The sequence below is a fragment of the Salvelinus namaycush genome, chromosome 1 (assembly GCF_016432855.1).
Source record: "Salvelinus namaycush isolate Seneca chromosome 1, SaNama_1.0, whole genome shotgun sequence".
Taxonomy (NCBI): domain Eukaryota; kingdom Metazoa; phylum Chordata; class Actinopteri; order Salmoniformes; family Salmonidae; genus Salvelinus; species Salvelinus namaycush.
Window position 1 is genome coordinate 30,104,675 of NC_052307.1, and position 23,482 is coordinate 30,128,156.

Here is a 23,482-nt window from a genome sequence, read left to right on the forward strand (position 1 = left end):
AAAATATTGCACTTGTTGGCCCATTGCATCACACAGCCAAAGCTATGAAGATGCACTTAATTCTATATCTATAACATAGATAACATACACCCTTAGATATATAAATATAGATAATTCAATGTCTTCATGCAACTTTTCTCTTTTGAACCTTCCATTTTCTATGCAAAGACACGATGTAAAACAAACTACACTGTTTTTTTTTGGCACAATTACAGTTATCAAATATTTTATGTACTTATTCCCCTAATATGTGGTAGATTATCTTTACTGGGAGGTACAGGACTGTCACGACATCCTATATGTAAAGGACAATTTGCTTCAGCCAAGGATGGAGACAATAACAACATGGTTCAAGGATGTGGAAAAGGTGCACTTTCTTAGGTATATGAAATATGGACACCATTCTCCCTAAAAATACTGTTCCGGAGGATATTGATGTTTATCCAGTCAGACAGACTCTATCATGGCTTCAGTATCCACCTGTCATAACATATCATATCTTGGCTGTGGTCATTTTTTTTTTTCTCTTCGGGAAGTGGACATGAGGGAAGGGTCGGGTTTGTAGTTTGGGTAAAGATAACTGTAATGGTCTGGGTAGAACAACATAACCTAGGTTATTGGTTATTTGACAGCACACTTGTCAAATGTCTTAATAAGGCTAGAAAAAGAGGATCTATTCAGTTTTAAAGAAATGTATACACACTCATCAGATGGCATATCAGGACTACTAATACAAATGCACATGTACAGTATACAGTACTCACAGACACAATGTAGTATATTCATGAAATATGAAGTCAATGTGGCAGGTGACCATAAAGGAGAAGAGGCCATGTTGGAAATACTAAAAGGCCACATTTGTTTTTTATCCAAGGTAGATGATTGAAATTTATCACACTGCCACACTCATTCACTCTTCCTAAAACACACACACACCGCAAACAGAAATCAGCTACCATCTACCAGTTTGTCTACAATACACAAAATTTTGGCCCTCGGCAGAAGACAATATGTAACACAAACATAATAAATGCATAAATAGATGGCTAAATAAATGAAAGCACTGATTATAACTTTATCGCCTGCAATTTTTAGGATGGACAATAAAAACAGTGACAAAGCTCTGGGTTCTCCTAATAGAATTAGAATTGATTACAAGTCTTTGAAGCCAGTTGGAAGGCTACTGTGCAGTGCATGGACCACACATTGAATTCTAACAGCCTTTACAAGCATCCTTTTTAATGTTGTAAGGTAAGCTAAAGAGGATAATGGATGTTTGTAGTGTCATATCATTAGCCATCCTGTAAGGCCGACACAGACATACTCATCAGACATATTCAGACCCTCTGTGTTTCTAGGTAAAGGTGTAAAGATCTGTACCTCAACACAGCTATAGAGGGACAGACATTGATTGCCTGGTCACAGATCAGTGCTCTTGCCAACTCCATGTTTGACAATTCCATAAGGAGTTGTCAAGAGAACAGAAACAGACTGCCGCCCTGGCTGATGTACGATGATAAAAGAGGTCAGATGACACATCAGAATACTACAAGACAGGGGTGCACAACTCCAGTCCGCAGTCCTGCTGGGTTTCCTTCCATCCTGGCACTTAACTGATGGACTACTGTCACTGATTGGCCAGAGAGTGCACCTACAGTATCTATACAAGTCAATCTCTGATTAAAAGGCAAGGAGGAAAATCTGACTTTACTGCAGCCATCCAGGACCTTAGTTGTGCACCCCTACTTTAAGACTACTGTTGAGTCGCAAATGGCACCCTTTTTCCATTAAGTACACAACCTTTGACCAGAGCCCTATGGGCCCTCGTCAAAAGTAGTGCATTATGTAGGGAAAAGGGTGCCATTTAGGATGCAACCTATATCTAAGGGACTGGGTATCTACGAAAAACACAGGAAGCGGGAGGAGCCACTAACAGTTACAGGCGGACTGCTGGAGCGGCGGGGCGCTGTCTGTCAGTTTGGCGCTAGGCGTTCCCGTGGTAACGGCAGGATCAGTGTCCAGGCTCTCGGACATCCTGTCACAGATGATGTCAACGAGGCATTCAAAGGTCTGCTTGACATTGATGTTGTCCTTGGCACTCGTTTCAAAGAACTCAAAACCTGCGGAGGGATAGCGAGGGAGAGGAGAGAAATAGTATATGAACATTGTAGATGATGTTTACAAGAAGTTAATTGTCTACATTCAGAAATCTCTTGACAATGACTAAGTGAAAATGAAAGCCTGTCAAATACTGTACGTTATGTTTACAATAAGTCAATGAACTTACAAAAGCCCATGTAGGCACCGGTGCTGTGAATCAGTATGAGCTAACGCATTATAATGCTTCGTATCTGACTGTTGACCATTCGATGTGTTCATTATTTTATCTCTGCCACTATAAAGTGTCCCTGATCAATCAAATGATAGCAGCTCACCGAGTTGTTCTGCCAGCTGTCTCCCGCTGTCTGCAGCCACCACCCTCTCCTCCTCCATGTCACACTTGTTCCCAGCCAGCACCACCTGGGCGTTGTCCCAAGAATAGGTCTTAATCTGGGTCGACCTGCACACACACGCACATGCACACGCACACATACATATACAAAGAAAACAGAGCACTGCATCTATCGACTAGAAGCTATAGGCGACAAGCTGATATAGTAAACAACATATCTCCTCCATCAAACCCAGGTTTACTACAGAATGGCGCTGACAGACACCGTACGTCTGCTTCTCGCTCCTAGCTAGAAGCAACTTAGCAGTTTTGTGAATTTTTTTGTGTTCTGTCCATACTGTTTAAACACACCATTAATATACAGTATACAGTGCATTCGGATATTATTCAGACCCCTTCACTTTTTCCACATTTTGTTACGTTACAGCCTTATTCTAAAATGGATTAAATCGTTTTTTTCCTTCATCAATCTACACACAATACCCCATAATGACAAAGCAAAAACAGGTTTTTATACATTTTGCTATTTTTTTTTCACGGAAATATCACATTTACATAAGTATTCAGAGCCTTTAATCAGTACTTTGTTGAAGCACCTTTGGCAGTGATTACAGCATCGAGTCTTCTTGGGTATGACGCTACAAGCTTGGTACACCTGTATTTGGGGAGCTTGGCACATCCTCTCAAGCTCTGTCAGGTTGGATGGGGAGCGCAGCTGCACAGCTATTTTCCGGTCTCTCCAGCGATGTTAGATTGGGTTCAAGTCCAGGCTCTGGCTGGGCCACTTAAGGACATTCAGAGACTTGTCCCAAAGACACTCTTGCGTTGTCTTGGCTGTGTGCTTAGGGTTGTTGTCCTGTTGGAAGGTAAACCTTTGCCACAGTCTGAGGTCCTGAGTGCTCTGGAGCAGGTTTTCATCAAGGATCTCTCTGTACTTTGTTCCGTTCATCTTTCCTTCGATCCTGACTAGTCTCCCAGTCCCTGCCGCTGAAAAACCTCCCCACAGCATGATGCTGCCACCACCATGCTTCACTGAAGGGATGGTGCCAGGTTTCCTCCAGACGTGATGCTTGGCATTCAGGCCAAGGAGTTCAATCTTGGTTTCATCAGACCAGAGAAGCTTGTTTCTCATGGTCTGAGAGTCTTTAGGTGCCTTTTAGAAAACTCCAACCAGGCTGTCATGTGCCTTTTACTGACGAGTGGCTTCTGTCTGGCCACTCTACCATTAAGGCCTGATTGATGGAGTGCTGCAGAGATGGTTGTCTGGAATGTTATCCCATCTCCACAGAGGAACTCTGGAGCTCTGTCAGAGTGACCATAGGGTTCTTGGTCACCTCCCTGACCAAGGCCCTTCTCCCCCAATTGCTCAGTTTCGCCTGGCGGGCAGCTCTATAAAGAGTCTTGGTGGTTCCAAACTTCTTCCATTTAAGAATGATGGAGGCCACTGTGTTCTTGGGGACCTTCAATGCTGCAGAATCTTTTGGGTACCCTTCCCTAGATCTGTTCCTCAACACAATCCTGTCGCGGAGCTCTACGGACAATTCCTTCGACCTCATGGCTTGAAATTTGCTCTGACATGCACTGTCAACTGTGGGACCTTATATAGACAGGTGTGTGCCTTTCCAAATCATGTCCAATCAATTGAATTTACCACAGGTGGACTCCAATCAAGTTGTAGAAACATCTCAAGGGTGATCAATGGGGAAAGGAGGCACCTGAGCTCAATTTCAAGTCTCATAGCAAAGCATCTGAATACTTATGTAAATAAGGTATTTCAGGTTTTTTTTTATACATTGGCAGAAATTTCTAGAAACCTGTGGAAAAAGGGAAGGGGTCTGAATACTTTCCGAATGCACTGTATAGTTATATTCCAGACTCTGCCATTGCTCGTTCTAATGTTTCTTAATTTAGTTTCTTGTTTTTAACTTTTTGTATTACGTATGTATTGTTATTGTATTTCTAAGTATTACTGCACTGTTGGAGTGTACAGTGAGGTCAGACTGGTCATACCAGTTCAGCTGTAGGTCAATTCACATCTGACTGATGATATTATTCACAGTGACATCCTGGTCAAAAACAGCTGCTCTGAAATGGGGGTTTTGCACTGAATGTTTATAATCTATCTCTAATCTAGCCTATATTTAATGGTGAAATTATTACCGATATCTATGTTTATCTCTCACAATTATTCGTTTTGTGTTTCAATGGCCAATAACCAGGAGAGGAGAGAAGCAGCAGTGTCTAGTGCCCAGCGTGACTCCGTCACTGTCAGGAGACAACTGCGTCACACACAGGAAATGAGTGTGAGTTAGGACAGGAGCTCATTCACACACATCCTGGCAGGGAAGGAGACGTTTGCTTTGGAAAATATGCATCTTTACCCTCAACCTTCTAACCAGGACAAATAATGGAAAATAATAATGGAATAAAAGCCTACCATAGGAAGTCTGTTCAGGCCCTTAATTCAGAATAATAAATATACATATGTATCATGCTTTATAACATCCCATGACCCTTACGTGGATGATTTAAAAAAAATATATATATACTGTATATATATACAGTGTCAAGAAAAAGTATGTGAACCCTTTGGAATTACCTGGATTTCTGCATAAATTGGTCATAAAATTTGATCTGATCTTCATCTTAGTCACAACAATAGACAAACACAGTCTGTTTAAACTAATAACACACAAACAAGTATACGTTTTCATGTCTTTATTGAACACACCGTGTAAACATTCACAGTGCAGGGTGGAAAAAGTTTGGGAACCCTCGGATTTAATAACTGCTTGACCCTCCTTTGGCTGCAATAACCTCAACCAAACGTTTTCTGTAGTTATGGATTAGACCTGCACAACGGTCAGAATTTTGGACCATTCCTCTTCACAAAATTGTTTCAGTTCAGCAATATTCTTGGGATGTCTGGTGTGAACCGCTCGAGGTCATCTCAATTCGGTTGAGGTCAGGACTCTCCAGAAGGCGTATTTTCTTCTGTTGAAGCCATTCTGTTGTTGATTTACTTCTGTGTTTTGGGTCGTTGTCCTGTTGCATCACCCAACTTCTGTTGAGCTTCAATTGGCAGACAGATAGCCTAACATTCTCCTGCAAAATGTCTTGATAAACTTGGGAATTAGTTTTTCTGTCGATGATAGCAAGTTGTCCAGGTGCTGAGGCAGCAGGGCAGCCCCAAACCATGATGCTCTCTCCACTATACTTTACAGTTGGGACAAGTTTTTGATCTTGGTGTGCTGTGCCTTTTTTCTCCACACATAGTGTTGTGTGTTCCTTGCAAATAACTCAACTGTAGTTTCATCTGTCCACAGAATATTTTGCCAGTAGTGCTGTGGAACATCCAGGTGCACTTTTGCAAACTTCAGACGTGCAGCAATGTTGTTTTTGGACAGCAGTGGCTTCTTCCGTGGTGTCCTCCCATGAACACCATTCTTGTTCAGTGTTTTACGTATCGTAGACTAGTCAACAGAGATGTTAACATGTTCCAGAGATTTCTGCAAGTCTTTAGCTGACACTCTAGGATTCTTCTTAACCTTATTGAGCATTCTGCACTGTGCTCTTGCAGTCATCTTTGACTTACAGTCACTCCTAGGGAGAGCAGCAACAGTGCTGAACTTTCTCCATTTATAGACAATTTGTCTTACCGTGGAGTGATGAACATCAAGGCTTTTAGAGATAATTTTGTAACCCTTTCCAGCTTTATGCAAGTCAACAATTCTTAATCTAACTTCTTCTGAGATCTCTTTTGTTCGAGGCATGGTTCACATCAGGCAATGCTTCTTGTGAATAGCAAACTCAAATTTTGTGAGTGTTTTTTGTAGGACAACCAACATCTCCAATCTTGTCTCATTGATTGGACTCCAGGTTAGCTGACTCCTGACTCCAAATAGCTTTTGGAGAAGTCATTAGCCTAGGGGTTCACATACTTTTCCCAACCTACACTGTGAATGTTTAAATTCTGTATTCAATATAGACAAGAAAAATACAATAATTTGTGTGTTATTAGTTTAAGCACGCTGTGTTTGTCTATTGTTGTGACTTAGATGAAGATCAGATAAAATTTTATTACCAATTTATGCAGAAATCCAGGTAATTCCAAAGGGTTCACATACTTTTTCCTGTCACTGTATACATATATTTGTTGGTCTGATGTGGATGTGATTAATGAGGAGCATCCAGACGCTGTACTTGAGGAATTTATGAAATTGCTTCTTCCAATTATTGATAAACATGCATCTGTTAAGAAACTGACTGTTAGAACTGTTAAGGTTCCATGAATTGATGAGCAATTGAAAAATGGTATGGTTGAAAGAGATGTGGCAAAAGGAGTGGCTAATAAGTCTGGCTGCACATCTGACTGGCTGACTTACTGCAAATTAAGAAATTATGTGACTAAACTCAACAAAAAGAAGAAGAAACTTTATTATGAAGCCAAGATCAATGTTGTAAAGAATAACGGGGAAAACTTTGGTGTACTTTAAATGAAATTATGGGCAGAAAGACAAATTCAACTCCATCTTTCATCGAATCGGATGGCTTATTCATCACAAAACCATTTGATGTTGGCAATTATTTTAATGATTACTTAATTTGCAAAGTGGGCAAACTTCGGTAGGAAATGCTAATAACGAATAGTAAGCAATTGTATTCATGCATAAAAAAACTATAAATGAAAGAAAAGCATTGCAAGTTTGAATTCTATAAAGTTGGTATGGGAGAGGTGGGAAAATTATTGTTATAGATCAATTATCACAAACCTCCTGGCATTGACAACTTAGATGAAAAGCTACTGAGGATGGTAGCTGACTCTATAGCCACTCCTATCTGTCATATTTTTTATCTGAGCCTAGAGGAAAGTCTTTGTCCTCAGGCCTGGAGGGAAGCCAAAGTAATTCCGCTACCCAAGAGTGGTAAAGCGACCTTTACTGGTTCTAACAGCAGACCTATAAGCTTGCTGCCAGCTCTTAGCAAACTGTTGGAAAAAATTGTGTTTGACCAAATACAATGCTATTTCTCTGTAAACAAATTAACATCAGCATGCTTATAGAGAAGGGCACTCAACATGTATTGCACTGACACAAATTACTGATGATTCTTTGAAAGAAATTGATAATAAAAGACTGTGGGAGCGGTACTGTTGGATTCCAGTGCAGCCTTTGATATTATTGACCATAATTATATGTTATGGCTTTTCAACCTCTGCCACATCGTGGATTCAGAGCTATCTAGCTAATAGAACTCAAAGGGTTTTCTTTAATGGAAGCTTCTCTAAAGTCAAACATGTAAAGTGTGGTATACCACAGGGCAGCTCTCTAGGCCCTCTTCTCTTTTCTATTTTTACCAATGACCTGCCACTGGGATTAAACAAAGCATGTGTGTCCATGTATGCTGATGATTCGACCATACACGCATTAGCAACCACAGCTAATGAAGTGACTGAAACCCTTAACAAAGAGTTGCAGTCTGTTTTGGAATGGGTGGCCAGTAATAAACTGGTCCTGAACATCTCTAAAACTAAGAGCATTGTATTTGGTACAAATAATTCCTTAAGTTCTAGACCTCAGCTGAATCTGGTAATGAATGATGTGGCTGTTGAACAAGTTGAGGAGAATAAATTACTTGGCATTACTTTAGATTGTAAACTGTCATGGTCAAAACATATAGATTCAATGGTTGTAAAGTTGGGGAGAGGTCTGTCCGTAATAAAGAGATGCTCTGCTTTTTTGACACCACACTCCAAAAAGCAAGTTCTGCAGGCTCTAGTTTTGTCTAATCTCGATTACTGTCCAGTAGTGTGGTCCAGTGCTGCAAGGAAAGACCTAGTTAAGCTGCAGCTGGCCCAGAACAGAGCGGCACGTTTTGCTCTTCATTGTAATCAGAGGGCTGATATAAATACTATGCATGCCAGTCTCTCTTGGCTAAGAGTGGAGGGGAGACTGACAGCATCACTTCTTCTTTTTATAAGAATCATTAACAACATTAACATTGTTGTTTGTATAGTCATCTTACACACATCTTTTCACACTCTTTTCACACTCCCCAAATCCAGAACAAATTCAAGAAAGCGTACAGTATTATATAGAGCCGTTATTGCATGGAACTTCCTTCCATGCAATATTGCTCAAATAAACAGCAAACCTGGTTTCCAAAAACAAATAAAGCAACACCTCACGGCACAACGCCTCTCCCCTATTTGACCTAGATAGTGTGTGTGTATGCAATGATACGTAAGATACCTGTTCCTTTTTTTTTTTATGTATGCAGTTCTGTCCTTGAGCTGTTCTTGTATATTGATGTTCTGTATTATGTCATGTTTCATGTTTTGTGTGGACCCCAGGAAGAGTAGCTGCTGATATTACAACAGCTAATGGGATCCTAATAAAATACCAAATATATAGTCTCATAAGTAATTATAGCTAATGATATTTAATACATCATACATGGTTTTACTACCACTTATCAGTTATTATGGATGTTTATAGTCAGTGTTATAACACATTACAAAGGATGTTATAAAGCATTATATGTATGTACTTCATAGAAAGTGTTAACTAATAAAGTATTTTTGTGCTCTGTCACTGCTATGGCTTTAGTGAACAAGCGCACTGATTTGAACAGCTCCAAGATAATAACAGTCATTAGCTGACTGGTATCAAGACTTCAGAATAGAGCAGTTCGTGATTCTACAGTAGTTGCTGTTAAATTTGATTGCATTGCAATGTCTCATACAGAGAGCCTGTTAAATAAATGAGTTTTCTTCCTTTCTTAGCAGTTAGTCATCCGACAGTACATCAGCGCGTTGCCGTAGTGATCGCGAGCGCCCCTTTCCTCTCTGTGCTCCCATAATCCTGTTGGGCTGTGAGGGTGCGATAAGGCTACAGCAGTGAGCTGTAATCATGCTACAGAGAGGGAGGGGTCACACCGTCTGGCCACAACACCTGGATCTACACAACCACAGGGAACAGAGATGTTTAACCCGTCTGCTTTCTACAAAGATGCCCTACTCAACATACCAACACTAGGGTTGATGTGACACGCCCATTCTGTACACAAAAGAGGACATGGTAGTCAAAATCACATTCTGTAACGTCCTGACCAGAGTTCGTATGTGTTTTGCTTGTTTAGTGTTGGTCAGGACGTGAGCTGGGTGGGAATTCTATGTTGTGTGTCTAGTTTGTCTGTTTCTATGTTGGGTTAAATGTGTTGCCTGATATGGTTCTCAATTAGAGGCAGGTGTTTGACGTTTCCTCTGATTGAGAACCATATTAAGGTAGGCTGTTCTCACTGTTTGTTTGTGGGTGATTGTTCCTGTGTCAGTGTTGGTGCTACACGGGACTGTGACGGTTAGTGTGTTTTGTCAGTTTGTATAGTGTCTTGTTTTGTTTGATTAAAGTCATTATGTCTAATTACCACGCTGCACATTGGTCCTCTGATCCTTCTCGCCTCTCCTCGTCTGAGGAGGAGGACGACGTAGACTGCCGTTACACATTCGCTCTACACAATTGAGAAAACATTTTTCTTTTCGTTTCACCGTGAGACATTTAATAATCGTTTTGTCAAGTGCATCCATCAAAACATTCTCTTTCTTAAACTATTCTGGTAGAGTTTATCCCAGAAACCTGGTAATTGGGACTGATGAAATAGACTTCTTGTTCTTATTTCTAGGAATAAATCATGTTGAATCCAGGATACAGGAAATATACAGTACAAGGTTCCGGTAGTGTAGGTATTCAGTATTCGGATGGAAATAGATTTTGTGGCTCACAAAGACAGTGATTCGTGACTTTGCCTGACCTACCCAGGGGCCCCCCCCCCCCCCACACACACACACACACAGATGGGCCAGTGGCTCTCTGACAACAAGCGCTCTAATCAATACGCTTAGATAAGGAGATACTGACGGAGATGAAGGTCAGCTATTTGGGTCTGTTTCTTCACAGGGAGAAATCTTCTACTCATCCTGTCTCAATACAAGCCAACAACACACTGTTGTCCATAAAGATATGTAGTCTTTCTGAGAATCTTGTGTTAAGATATACAGTATGTAAACAATACTTAACACAAAACATGTCATCTGAAGTTGTTTCCTTCCCTCCTGTATTTCATGGTACATGATATACTGACAAAATTGCAGTCCTTCCAACGTGCTGTTATTGCTGACACATACTGGTTTTCAATTATATAATAAACTGTGCTATTTAACACAAATGTTCCTCCTAGAGAGGGTGAAAATGCGTGGTACCCCAGTAGAACTCACCAGTCCTGCACACAATGGAAGGACTCCTCGTTGGTGATGTCATACATAAGGATGAAGCCCATGGCTCCCCGGTAGTATGCAGTGGTGATTGTCCGGTACCGCTCCTGTCCCGCCGTGTCCTGGAGAGAGATACCGAACATTGTTGTTGCTGGTCAGGCACGCACACACACACACACAGTCACTCACAGTAAGTCACACAGAAAGTCTCCCATCCATGTGTGTATTTATTCTGGACTGGTTTGGCTAGCTGTGATGATCATGTATCCTGCATCGCTGACTGGTTTGGCTAGCTGTGATGATCATGTATCCTGCATCGCTGACTGGTTTGGCTAGCTGTGATGATCATGTATCCTGCATCGCTGACTGGTTTGACTAGCTGTGATGATCATGTATCCTGCATCGCTGACTGGTTTGGCTAGCTGTGATGATCATGTATCCTGCATCGCTGACTGGTTTGACTAGCTGTGATGATCATGTATCCTGCATCGCTGACTGGTTTGGCTAGCTGTGATGATCATGTATCCTGCATCGCTGACTGGTTTGACTAGCTGTGATGATCATGTATCCTGCATCTGTCACAGCCGATGCTGGAAGAAGACCAAGGTGCAGCGTGGTGAGCGTTCATTTTCCTTTTAATTTAAAATGTCGCCAACAAAACAACAAATGAAAGAAACAACCGTGAAGCTTACAGGGCATTAGTGCCACAAACAAAGTTAACTACCCACACGGAAAGGAGGGAAAAGGGCTACCTAAGTATGATTCCCAATCAGAGACAACGATAGACAGCTGTCCCTGATTGAGAACCATACCCGACCAAAACATAGAAATAAAGAAACATAGAAAACAAAACATAGAATGCCCACCCCAAATCACACATCAAACCAACTAGAGACATAAAAAGGCTCTCTAAGGTCAGGGCGTGACAGCATCGCTGGCTGGTTTGGCTAGCTGTGATGATCATGTATCCTGCATCGCCGGCTGGTTTGGCTAGCTGTGATGATCATGTATCCTGCATCGCCGGCTGGTTTGGCTAGCTGTGATGATCATGTATCCTGCATCACTGGCTGGTTTGGCTAGCTGTGATGATCATGTATCCTGCATCGCCGGCTGGTTTGGCTAGCTGTGATGATCATGTATCCTGCATCGCCGGCTGGTTTGGCTAGCTGTGATGATCATGTATCCTGCATCGCTGGCTGGTTTGGCTAGCTGTGATGATCATGTACCCTGCATCGCTGGCTGGTTTGGCTAGCTGTAATGATCATGTATCCTGCATCGCTGGCTGGTTTGGCTAGCTGTGATGATCATGTATCCTGCATCGCTGACTGGTTTGGCTAGCTGTGATGATCATGTATCCTGCATCGCTGGCTGGTTTGGCTAGCTGCGATGATCATGTATCCTGCATCGCTGACTGGTTTGGCTAGCTGTGATGATCATGTATCCTGCATCGCTGGCTGGTTTGGCTAGCTGTAATGATCATGTATCCTGCATCGCTGGCTGGTTTGGCTAGCTGTGATGATCATGTATCCTGCATCGCTGACTGGTTTGGCTAGCTGTAATGATCATGTATCCTGCATCGCCGGCTGGTTTGGCTAGCTGTGATGATCATGTATCCTGCATCGCTGGCTGGTTTGGCTAGCTGTGATGATCATGATGGTCATTATCTATTCACAAATTCTAGAGGTTCAAGTCTCCCCAGTAAATGAATAATGCACTATGATCAATAAATCATATAATCCAAATCACTCTCCATGCCTGCAGGGCCCATCCCAAACAGAGCAATTGATACAAGCACAACAGGGTGTCTGGTGATGTCTCCACACCCCATGGGAAGCAGACCATTGATCCCATATACCATAGCTAACCATTGAAATGGAGAGACATTTCTGACGCCATGCTGATTAGTCACTGTGGTGGCTGAGACCTACTGGCCATATTATACTGATTATGTCATGTCTATGGGTTTACAATAAACCTCTTGTATAGGGGCACTCAGCAGTGTGCTATTTCCACTGCGAGGCCAAACAGTGCTGGGTTACATTAGCTACAGAGAGAGGCCTGCTCTGCTCTCTCTGTGAATATGGCTATAATTGTGTCTGTGTGGTAGCCAACGGACATCTCTGACCTTCAAAAGCACACACAGCTCAGAGGCTGTCTACCTCAATCTCCCTCATACAGCAGCTGGGCTGAGCAATGGAAACCCACAATATACACAGTAATGCATGGACGTACGTGCACCTGCATGCAGATGTTCAGGTGTGTGTGTCTATATATTTGTGCGAACAATGAACTGTAGAATGTTTTTGTACAATACAATTCAGTAGGCTATAGCATTACCTAATTCTACATAATGTTTTTTAAGGACATTTCTTTATCCTTTTTTTTTTATTATTATGAAAATGGTTCTCTTTTTTGCAGACTGTGACATTACTTTACATTAAACATTCATCTTCTAGACAATGCGTTGACTGTTGACTTTCCTCTTGGCTGAATACTGAAGACATACTGTATGCATCCACACATTTCACTACCCTATCGATTCAGGGCCAAGTGCTTGACAATGACTCATTTAATCTTGGGGCTATTTGAGTGGGCAGCTTTGCTTGTTCTTAGCTAAAAGACACAGCAAGACAGAAAAATCCTGCTGAGTCCAATGAACAGGAGCTCCATTTGAAACGAATTGACTGAGTTTATTTAATCATCGCCATGGCACCACAGAGCAGTTTACACTGTGAATAAGCCCAACAAATGGACAGAATCTTTAGTACAGTCCGTGAAGAGTGACAATAGGCCATCTTATTTGAATCTTACTGGTAAATTCGGGTGTACTGTGGCTCGTCAGGAATAGTACAGTACTCAAACAGCCCAATTAGACAACCTAGAGCTATTCAATTGAATGCTCTCTCTGGCAATCCTGCCTCTGTTAGAACCCGCTTGTTTTTGCTTAACTGACAAAAACCCATTACCCTTATTACTCACTAATTAAACTGTCTACATTCAACCCTCAGCTGATAAACTGCTACAGTCCTGTCTGGGACCAATGAATTTGTGGAACAGACAGTAAATATGACAGCGAACAGCATTGCCTCTCTAGGAAAGAGAGAGAGCGGGTGTTTGGAGGAAGCATGCTTTAAATTGTCACCGTAGCTATCTCAGAGGTGCTCAGAAACAAACTCCTTCAACTCCAAACCTCATAATAAAAAAAAGCTGTAGGTGAGGTCGGACACACACAGGAGGAGAACACAGTCTGAGAGGAGTGTTGTTCAGTGATCCAGACACATCCATCTGCCTCTGTTCTCTACACTGCCCTGCCTCGCGTTCCATCACGGTAGGCCTTGCTCCTACATCTTAGCAGCACAATCCACCTCAAATGTGTCATGTCAAATGTCACATTTAATGTTATTGTGACTGGATCCTAGTCTGCATGTTGGCTGTTAGAAGTCTATAACAACGTAGAAAGGCAGTATCGTTACAAGCTTTAAGGGATTGGGGTTTAAAGTGATTTATAAGCCCCAATCCCTTAAAGCTTGTAACGATACTGCCTTCTACATTGTTATAGACTTCTAACAGCCAATGTGCAGACTAACCTGTGACAGGTTGTGACTAGATGCACACTTGTAGTTAAACTTAACAAACATACATTTGGGGGGAAATATAAGGCAAATACTGCAATTGAATGAATAGCTCATATTTGTGCACACTGTAGTTGAATAGCTTCACTTACAGTACACTAGACATTATCTATCACAATAGTGAGTACCCCTGACTCTAGCGACAGACCTACCCAGATCTGCAGTTTGATCCTCTTGTCGTTCTTGTAGACGGTCTTGACTTTGAAGTCGATGCCCACGGTGCTGACGAAGGCTGAGGTGAAGGCGTCGTCAGCGTAGCGGAACAGGAAGGAGGTTTTACCCACGCTGCTGTTGCCAATGATCAGCAGCTTGAACATGTAGTCAAAGTTCTGGTCCCCGCCCTCCTTCCCCTGAGTGACAGCCATCTGGAAAGACCAGGAGTCACAGTGTCAAAGGTCATGACAAACATGAAATCAACTCATTGGAATTAGAAACGCCACTCAAAGGTTTAGATATGTTGCATGGAAGACGGATGTCACAGACGTGTAAAAGAATAATATATTATTAAAATGATCACACGCAAACACACCAGCCTCTCAGATTGGTGTTAAAAGCATACAGACCGTGTCTGATGGCAGATGGCTGTGTTGGATAAACAAAAAGAGCGCTACACACCCTGGGGTTGGTGACACCTGTGTTCTACATCTTCACATATGTGTGCCTGCCAATGAACATCAGTCAGATCCTTCACAAGCAAGCCATACCATACCCAGCAGGGTGTGGAAGGTGTCTGACCAATTATGCTTGGATTTATCAATGGTTATGCCAATCAATTCAACAATCCAACAATTATTGACAAAAAAACAAATGTGGAATGTTTCACCTTTCTTGCGAAATTCGTCTGCATTTGTCAGCATTCTATATCAATAGAACTAGGCTACAGCAGACATCTTTGTTCCTAGTAGCCTAAATGTTTTCACTGTGCATCAGCAATTTGCCATGTCAAGCATGTGCCTGTTCTGTTAAACGGAGAAGGATTCTTTCGGGTTTACATCAAGCAAGCCTAAACTGCGCTATTAACAACACTGTACTGTCTATGTACAATGTTTCGTAAACAAAATGTCCTATTACCGATAACAATAATCTAGAAATACATGGACACGGCATTTTAGGTGTTTTATGTGCTAATTCCATTTAGAAATGTTATGAGGACGACGAAAATACACTATTCCGTTTTGCTACACAAATGTAGGCTAGTTCTCGTAAATTGGATAAAACCTTGCAGAATTTTGGAACATCGGAAATACAGCGTAGGTCAATCAAGTTCTTTGCGGAATTCTATAACAGTCTAGCAAAAAAATTACATGATGCAGAATTAAAAAAAAAAAATCATAGCAAACCAACCTGCGTCGAAGGATTCGTGTCAGTCAGTGGCTTTTCTGTTTTTATATAAATATGTTTTACTGTAGAAGACGGTTCAGTTTGATGCTCGACAATTTCAGCACCTGGGAGCTGTCCCTGTGTTCCGAAGCTGAACTGTCCGGCCCAATCGCGAGCCAGTATTCGTTCGTTGTAGAGCGTAGTAAGCGCATTCGACGTCAAAGTTCACAATATGGAGCTTGTAGTCTTTAGAATTCCAAAAGGGTGACTGCATTATTCAGCATGCAACACAGTCACTTTGACAACATTCATTTTGACAACTCCAGACTATAATATTTTTCAAAAATGTATATTTTTGTGAACATTTTCATTCATCTAATAATGTATTTGGACAATTATACAATTTCCTCTGTGGCATTACCAAAAAATATGCTTGCTCTTAGAAAAAACAATATAACATTTCAGAAATGTAAAGCACAATAACAATGTGCATTTTGCCTAAATTAATCTGTTCAATGTAGCCTAATGATGATGTGTGTTGAGTCATTCTGAAATCAACGGTTTCATCTGGGTACCATATGACTATGGAAACTGCAATACTTGGAGGGGGATGTGAGAAAATGTGGGAAATATTTTGCTATTGTCGTACAAGCTTGGATTCTGCACCTCTCTCCTATCTGCCTCTCATCTCAGCACCACACACACAAGATGCTGAGACTGAAACTACAGTAATAGATGCCAAACACTGCTGTAGATTAAACCTGGTCCTGACCTGAATCAAAATGTAATTCCAATGGGAATTCTCCATTAAGACAGTCCAGGCCCAGGCTGGGAAACCAGCCCTTATTAAACAGGCCCTAGAAAATATATATTCTATTCTTTGTATAGGTCTAAAATACAAAGTTTTATTAAGACATGAATTGTGAAAAATACAAACATAGGGGATATTAACCTGTTGGATCGCACCACAAATGCTTAAAAGATAGCATTTGGAGACAGTGGCCAGATAAACAAAACCAAAGCATGGATTGCTGTTTTGTGAGACTTTTTTTCAGTTATTGGTAAGATTTCACATTTGTAGCCATTTCTGTCACTTTCTGTGACGAATAGGAATGAAGACCATTCCGTTTTAAAATAAGCCTACATTGACATTCTTCGCACAATTCTTTGAAAAGGTTTTGATGGCGGAAGTTTCAAAAACAAAACTTTTCTATGAAGTACTCTGCACGATAATAGTGCCATGGCACCCTCTGCTGGGGGCTTGAGTTCTTGCATGTCTAGATATTGAATTACTGTATTACATTTCGATGTCTATGACAAGTAGCAAATGTCATTATTAGAGGAGCTCCATTTGCAATGCTTCACAAATAATTGGAATACCTGTAAAAACTTTTGTTCAAGTATTTTTTCATGATTGTGTCCAAGTATTTTTTCATGATTGTGTCAAAATAAAAAAATTGCAAGACATTAAGCCTATCCCTGTCTACCTTACTGTTGCCTCTGCTGTTTTGGTTGGCCTAAAGTACTAATATGGATGCTAACCACTGTTTTATGTAGCCTAATAGAGAGTTTATCATGGAGGACTCCACAGAATTCATCCTCCAGGATCAAGGCTCCAGTAAGGACAACCCCATCCTGACAGCCTCCACTGGGGCTTTGCTTGCTGGCCTCTACGGGATATGGACTATGTTTTCCCTTCCTGACTTCCGCAAAGTACCAAGAAGACTCAAGGTATATCTCATTCACATGAATGTGCTTAGGCCCCTATAACTGTACAGTGAAATCAATAAACAGTAATAGGCTTAACAATGCTTTGCTGCTTGTCTTGGAGTTCTTTATCTGTGTTCCATGATGCCTTCAAAAGAAAAAAGGGGCTTATGTGGTAAGGCAAATATTTGTAGAAGAATTGGTAAGTCAAATACACCGAGTGTACAAAACATTAGGAACACCTTCCTAATAATGAGTTGCACCCCCTTTTGCCCTCAGAACAGATTCAATTCGTCGGGGCATGGCCTCTACAAGGTGTCGAAATCGTTCCACAGGGATGCTGGCCCATGTTGACTTCAATGCTTCCCACAGTTGTGTCAAGATTGTTTGATGTCCTTTGGGTGGTGGACCATTCTTGATACGCACAGGAAACTGTTGAGCGTGAAAACCCCAGAAGTGTTGCAGTTCTTGACACACTCAAACCAGTGCGCCCTGGCACCTACTACCATACCCGTTCAAAGGCACTCAAATATTTTGTCTTGCCCATTCACCCTCTGAATCGCACACATACACAATCCATGTCTCAATTGTCTCAAGGCTTAAAAATCCTTATTTAACATGTCTCCCTCCCTTCATCTACACTGATTGAAGTGGATGTAACAGGTGACATCAATAAGGGCTAATAGCTTTCACCTGGATTCACCTGGTCAGTCTGTCATAGAAAGAGCAGGTGTTCCTAATGTTTTGTACATTCAGTGTATATAAATAATCAACGAGAGGCTATGCGTTCTATGGGAAATAATGACTCGCTTGCCGAGTGGAACAAACCTTCCAAGGAGTTGCATTATTTTTCAGAGAAAGCATAGAGCCCCCAGTTGAATATCCCTTTTATACCATCGCTATAATTCAACACATTTTCCCCTAGAAATGTGTTCACTTGCACATCCACTGAAGTTACAGTAGTTGCCTTGGTTACCAAACAAACTTGCTAGTTTAGCTAACCAAACCATCAGTCCTAGCTTGCTATTATGAAAATCGAATTCAGCAATGCGAATAATGTTTTTAATTCGACTTTTGCTTTCAAAAGCAGCTCAAACATAGAACATGTAAGAATGAATTAAAGCCATTGAATTCTACCGTTCTGATATACAGTGCGTTATAGGTTATACTTCATCTCGGGCATAACAACACCCATGCCAATATATCCTCCAAACACAAGCTTCTCGGGCATTATCACTTAAATAATGCACGCTCTAGAATTCACTTCAAGCCCATCAGAAACTAGTATTCAACGATGCCATGGTATATACACTACCGTTCAAAAGTTTGGGGTCACTTGGAAATGTCTTTGTTTTTTAAAGAAAAGCGCTTTTTTTGTCCATTAAAATAACATCAAATTGATCAGAAATACAGTGTAGACATAGTTCTAAATTACTGTTGTAGCTGGAAACGACTGATTTTTAATGGAATATCTACTGTGCATAGGCGTACAGAGGCCCATTATCAGCAACCATCACTCCTGTGTTCCAATGGCACGGTGTATCAGCTAATCCAAGTTTATAATTTTAAAAAGCTAATTGATCATTAGAAAACCCTTTTGAAATTATGTTAGCACAGCTGAAAACTGTCGTTCTGATTAAAGAAGCAATAAAACTGGCCTTCTTTAGATTAGTTGAGTATCTGTAGCATCAGCATTTGTGGGTTCGATTACAGGCTCAAAATGGCCAGAAACAAAGTACTTTCTTCTGAAACGCGGCAGTCTATTCTTGTCCTGAGAAATGAAGGCTATTCCATGCGAGAAATTGCCAAGAAACTGACGATCTCGTACAACGCTGTGTACTACTCCCTTCACAGAACAGCGCAAACTGGCTCTAACCAGAAAAAGAACACAGACACTGGACAGAGGAACTCTGCCTAGAAGGCCAGCATACCGGAGTCGCCTCTTCACTGTTGATGTTGAGACTGGTGTTTTGCGGGTACCATTTAATGAAGCTGCCAGTTGAGGACTTGTGAGGCGTCATCTCTAGAGGAACTCTAGAGCTCTGTCAGAGTGACCATCAAGTTCTTGGTCACCTCCCTGACCAAGGCCCTTCTCCCCCGATTGCTCAATTTGGCCGGGCGGCCAGCTCTGGGAAGAGTCTTGGTGGTTCCAAACATATTCTATTTAAGAATGATGGAGGCCACTGTGTTCTTGGGGACCGTCAATGCTGCAGACAATTTTTGGCACCCTTCCTCAGATCTGCGTCTCGACACAATCCTGTCTCGGAGGTCTACGGACACTTCCTTCTACCTCATGGCTTTGTTTTTGCGCTGGCATGTACTGTGAACTTTGTGACCTTATATAGACAGGTGTGTGCCTTTCCAAATCATGTCCAATCAATTGAATTTACCACAGCAAAAATGTCTAAAAACCTGTTTTCGCTTTGTCGTTATGAGGTATTGTGTGTACAGTAGATTGATGAAGATTTAAAAAATATCTATATTTTAGAATAAGGTTGTAACGTAACAAAATGTGGTAAAAGTTAAGGTCTGAATACTTCCCGAAGGCACTGTAGATTGGATTGCTACATGTTTACAACCCTGGCAGGCATGTCTTGTCTGTGCTTATGATGGGTCAGTGCTGTCTCCATCTTGTCTGTGCAAGGACCTTTTCAAGGCTTTGTCCACCTCTGCAGCTGAATTGTTGACGATATGAAGCCTCCATTCAATCCCCTTGCCTTTTGTTTTTCTACAATACTGCTGTATAGGTATACAACTGTAAAAGCTCAAGGGTTAAGTATTTCCTACCTAGAACCAATTAAAAAGTTCTATACAACTCATTGGGGGAAATATTAGTTTCCCACACACCCCGTTTCCTAGACTGAGGGCCAGTCTGTTTGTGCTATCGTGCCAACTCCTTGTCAATCATTGTCCTGTTTGGCTTGACAATCAGCAATGGAGTTGGCAAGAGCAGAAACAGATCTAGGACCAGGCATCTCCCATATTATGGACAATTTTGTATCCTCTATTTTAGCAATCCTTTTTCACACTCATCAACTGGCATTATTATTGACATACAGGTGCCTTACCTGTCCTCGAGTAAAGCTCAAACCGTAAACGCCATGAAGCTGCTGAAGGGACACAGAGGCCAACTGGCTGATCTGGGGTCAGGAGACGGGACACTGATGAGTTGGCTCTGGTGAAGTAAACCACTCAGCTATGAACAATAGAGGCTTGTGTCCTAAATGGCACCCTGTATAGTGTACTACTTTTGACCATAGGATGGCATTTGGGACAAAAATCAAGTCTGTCACTTACATTTCTTTCTGTTGTAGCAAGGGATCTTGTGTCGTGATGGCAACTGGCAACAGAAAAATTATAGTGAAATGAGTCACTCACTCTTCTGCCACAGGTAGTATGACTCAACTTCACTGTACCTTCTTGTTTAAGATGGTTGCTGCTACCTCTGTTGGCCTCCAGTGCACTGGATTTGAGATCAACTCCATGTTGCTGGCGTATGCTAGAGGGCAAGCACGCTGGACAGGAGTGCCAAACAGCCAGGCAAAATTTGTCAATAAAGACTTCTGGAAGGTACAGTACAGCTCTCTAACAAAATACTGTTTAATAGACACATACTCTTTACTAAATTAGTTATTTAATTTGACACTGTATTCCTTGCACCTGGAGTGCTACATGTTATCAGGAATCAAGGTAAGACGCAAGTGCAGACTGTGAAGTAACAATGTTTATTGTAACCACAAGGGCAGGCAAATGACAGGTCAAGGCAGGCAGGGGTCGATAATCCAGAGTAGGAGCAAAAGTACAGGATGGCACGCTGGCTCAGGGAAAGGCAGAGTTCAGTAATCCAGCAGTGGAACAAGGTACCGGATGGCATGCAGGCTCAGGGACAAGCAGAGTGGTCAGGCACAGGGTCAGGACAGGCAAGGGTCAAAAACCAGGAGGACGATAAAAAGAGAGGCTGGGAAAAGACAGGCGCTGACAGGAAGAACGCTGGTAAGCTTGCCAAACAAGACAAACTGGCAACAGACAAACAGAAAACACAGGTATAAGTACACAGGGGATAATGGGGAAGATGGGCGACACCTGGAGGGGGGTGGAGACAAGCACAAAGACAGGTGAAGCAGATCAGGGTGTGACACATGTCGGTGTTCCAGCCACACAAGACCTCCACACTGCAAGAACAGTTCCTGCTCTCTGCAGCAGATGTTTTATTGTTATAAATCAGATAAAAAATAATTAGGTGTGCTGGATCATTTGGTTAGAGTGTTGATCTGATTGGTTCATGACTAAAACTAGTCTCTCTGATTGGTCCTCAGATGTAGGTGCTGGGTGAGAAGCCGCTGATGGAGCTTCCTGACGATGCATGTGTCATCGCCTGCCGCTTCCCCCTCCCTCATTGGTCCCACGAGCCTCGCAGGGCGACAGCCTCAACGAGGTCTGGGCCTATGACATCAGCACTGTGCAATCAGCCCTAGGCTAATCGACATTCGTGACCCTATGACATCATACTGTGACATTATCGATGGCTTGATTCAATCCTAATGTCATTCACTGTTTCACACCAAACCCAATATAGGTTCATTAACACCCCAATCAAACCACAAACCCAATGTTGTCAACTGCCTCTTGTATACATTTCATTTGTTGATCTATTGAACAATCAGTGGCGACCTATCATTAAGGGTAGGTGGGGCAGAGCCCCCCCCCCCCATCTGTTTAGCTTCTCTCTTTTTTTGGTGCCTGTTTTTCATGTTATTTTGGCATTAATACTTGTCACATATCAGTTTGCAAACAATGTAAAAAATAAAATAAAATCTTTGAGTTAAAAAAGACACATACTTGGGTCTCTTTTTTGCTTTCTTGAGTAAGGCAGCTCCAAAATGCAGGTGTTTCAGCTCAGTGCTTTCTGTGGTGGTGGAGCAGCCAGCGGAAAATACGGAGCGTAGGGGTTGGTAATGTTCTTTAGTTGCACCGTGATTGGCTCAGTGTTCTGTCACTCACCGCAAAATCTGCAGATAGAGCTCGAAAATTCAAGCCCCTTGGGTGCTACCATAGAGTTACATTAGAAGTACCCATCCAAGAAGGCTCATGGTCATTGGCCATAGATAAAATTACGTCAAATCACGTTATATCTATCATAGCTTTGATTGGACTGATCATGTCAACATCATCCTTTCAAAGTTTTTGCGAGCAAGCTAGCAGTCATCATCATGAATCGGCTCAACAATCTACTGGGAAATCCTTTTCAATCCTTGTCATATGAAGATAAATAATGAAGAGAATGAAAAGAAAAACGTATCTGTGCTCATTGGCCATTGGACATAAACATTGCACAACAATGAGTGGTTTGGAAGCCTGCTATTCAGTGGAGTGGGTGTGTGGTCCAAATCTGGGTTTAAGGGTCTCTTTTCCAAGCTTAAAAGGATAAACATTCAACATTGGCCATGCTGTCAATCCAGCATGACTTCTGTCTTGCTCAAACAACTGGAAATTCGGAACTGACAAATCTCAGACCTCAGTGAGTTCAAGACAGCTGGGAACTTTGAAAAAAACTAGCTCCGACAGGAAAATACATTTTGAACAGTCATCCAACTCGGAATTGCAAGTCGGGAACTCAGGCCTCTTTCTAAACCTCCGACCTGAAGATCATTGATGCCATCATGATTCAACCTTGTTTTTTTTTTGAGTTCCCAGTTGTCTTGAAAGCATCATAAATCCAGAGAATGCCAGACTTTGATGACAAAATTTTCCCACGAAGGACCGCTGCACACCATCCTGTTCAAGTGAGCACAGCACAACAAGGTGAGTCCAAAAATGTATTTTATGCTACTGCATAAATTATGTGATATGCCAGGTGTCACGCCCTGGCCTTAGTATTCTTTGTTTTCTTAATTATTTTAGTTAGGTCAGGGTGTGACATGGGGAATGTATGTGTTTTTTGTAGTGTCTAGGGTGGTTGTAAGGTTTAGGGGGTTTATTAGAGTAGTTGGGTTTATGTTTAGTATAGTAGTCTAGCTGTGTCTATGGTTGAGTGTAGGTATCTAGGAAAGTCTATGGTTGCCTGAATTGGGTCTCAATTAGAGACAGCTGGTTATTGTTGTC

At 41.8% G+C, this 23,482-nt stretch overlaps 1 protein-coding gene and 1 pseudogene across 1 annotated transcript; one reads left to right on the top strand and one right to left on the bottom strand.

Annotated features, from left to right (window-relative positions):
* Positions 1-1,929: 1,929 nt before the first annotated feature.
* LOC120051358 (ras-related protein Rab-3C-like) lies at positions 1,930-14,718 on the bottom strand. The gene is made up of 4 exons (XM_038998190.1): positions 14,506-14,718; positions 10,725-10,843; positions 2,436-2,560; positions 1,930-2,120 (listed from the first exon to the last, which is right to left on the bottom strand). Exons 1-4 carry the CDS (start codon positions 14,716-14,718, stop codon positions 1,930-1,932), a joined length of 648 nt encoding a protein of 215 aa, XP_038854118.1.
* Positions 14,719-17,248: 2,530 nt separating this feature from the next.
* On the top strand, positions 17,249-21,860 carry LOC120051367 (annotated as a pseudogene).
* The last annotated feature ends 1,622 nt before the right edge of the window (positions 21,861-23,482 follow it).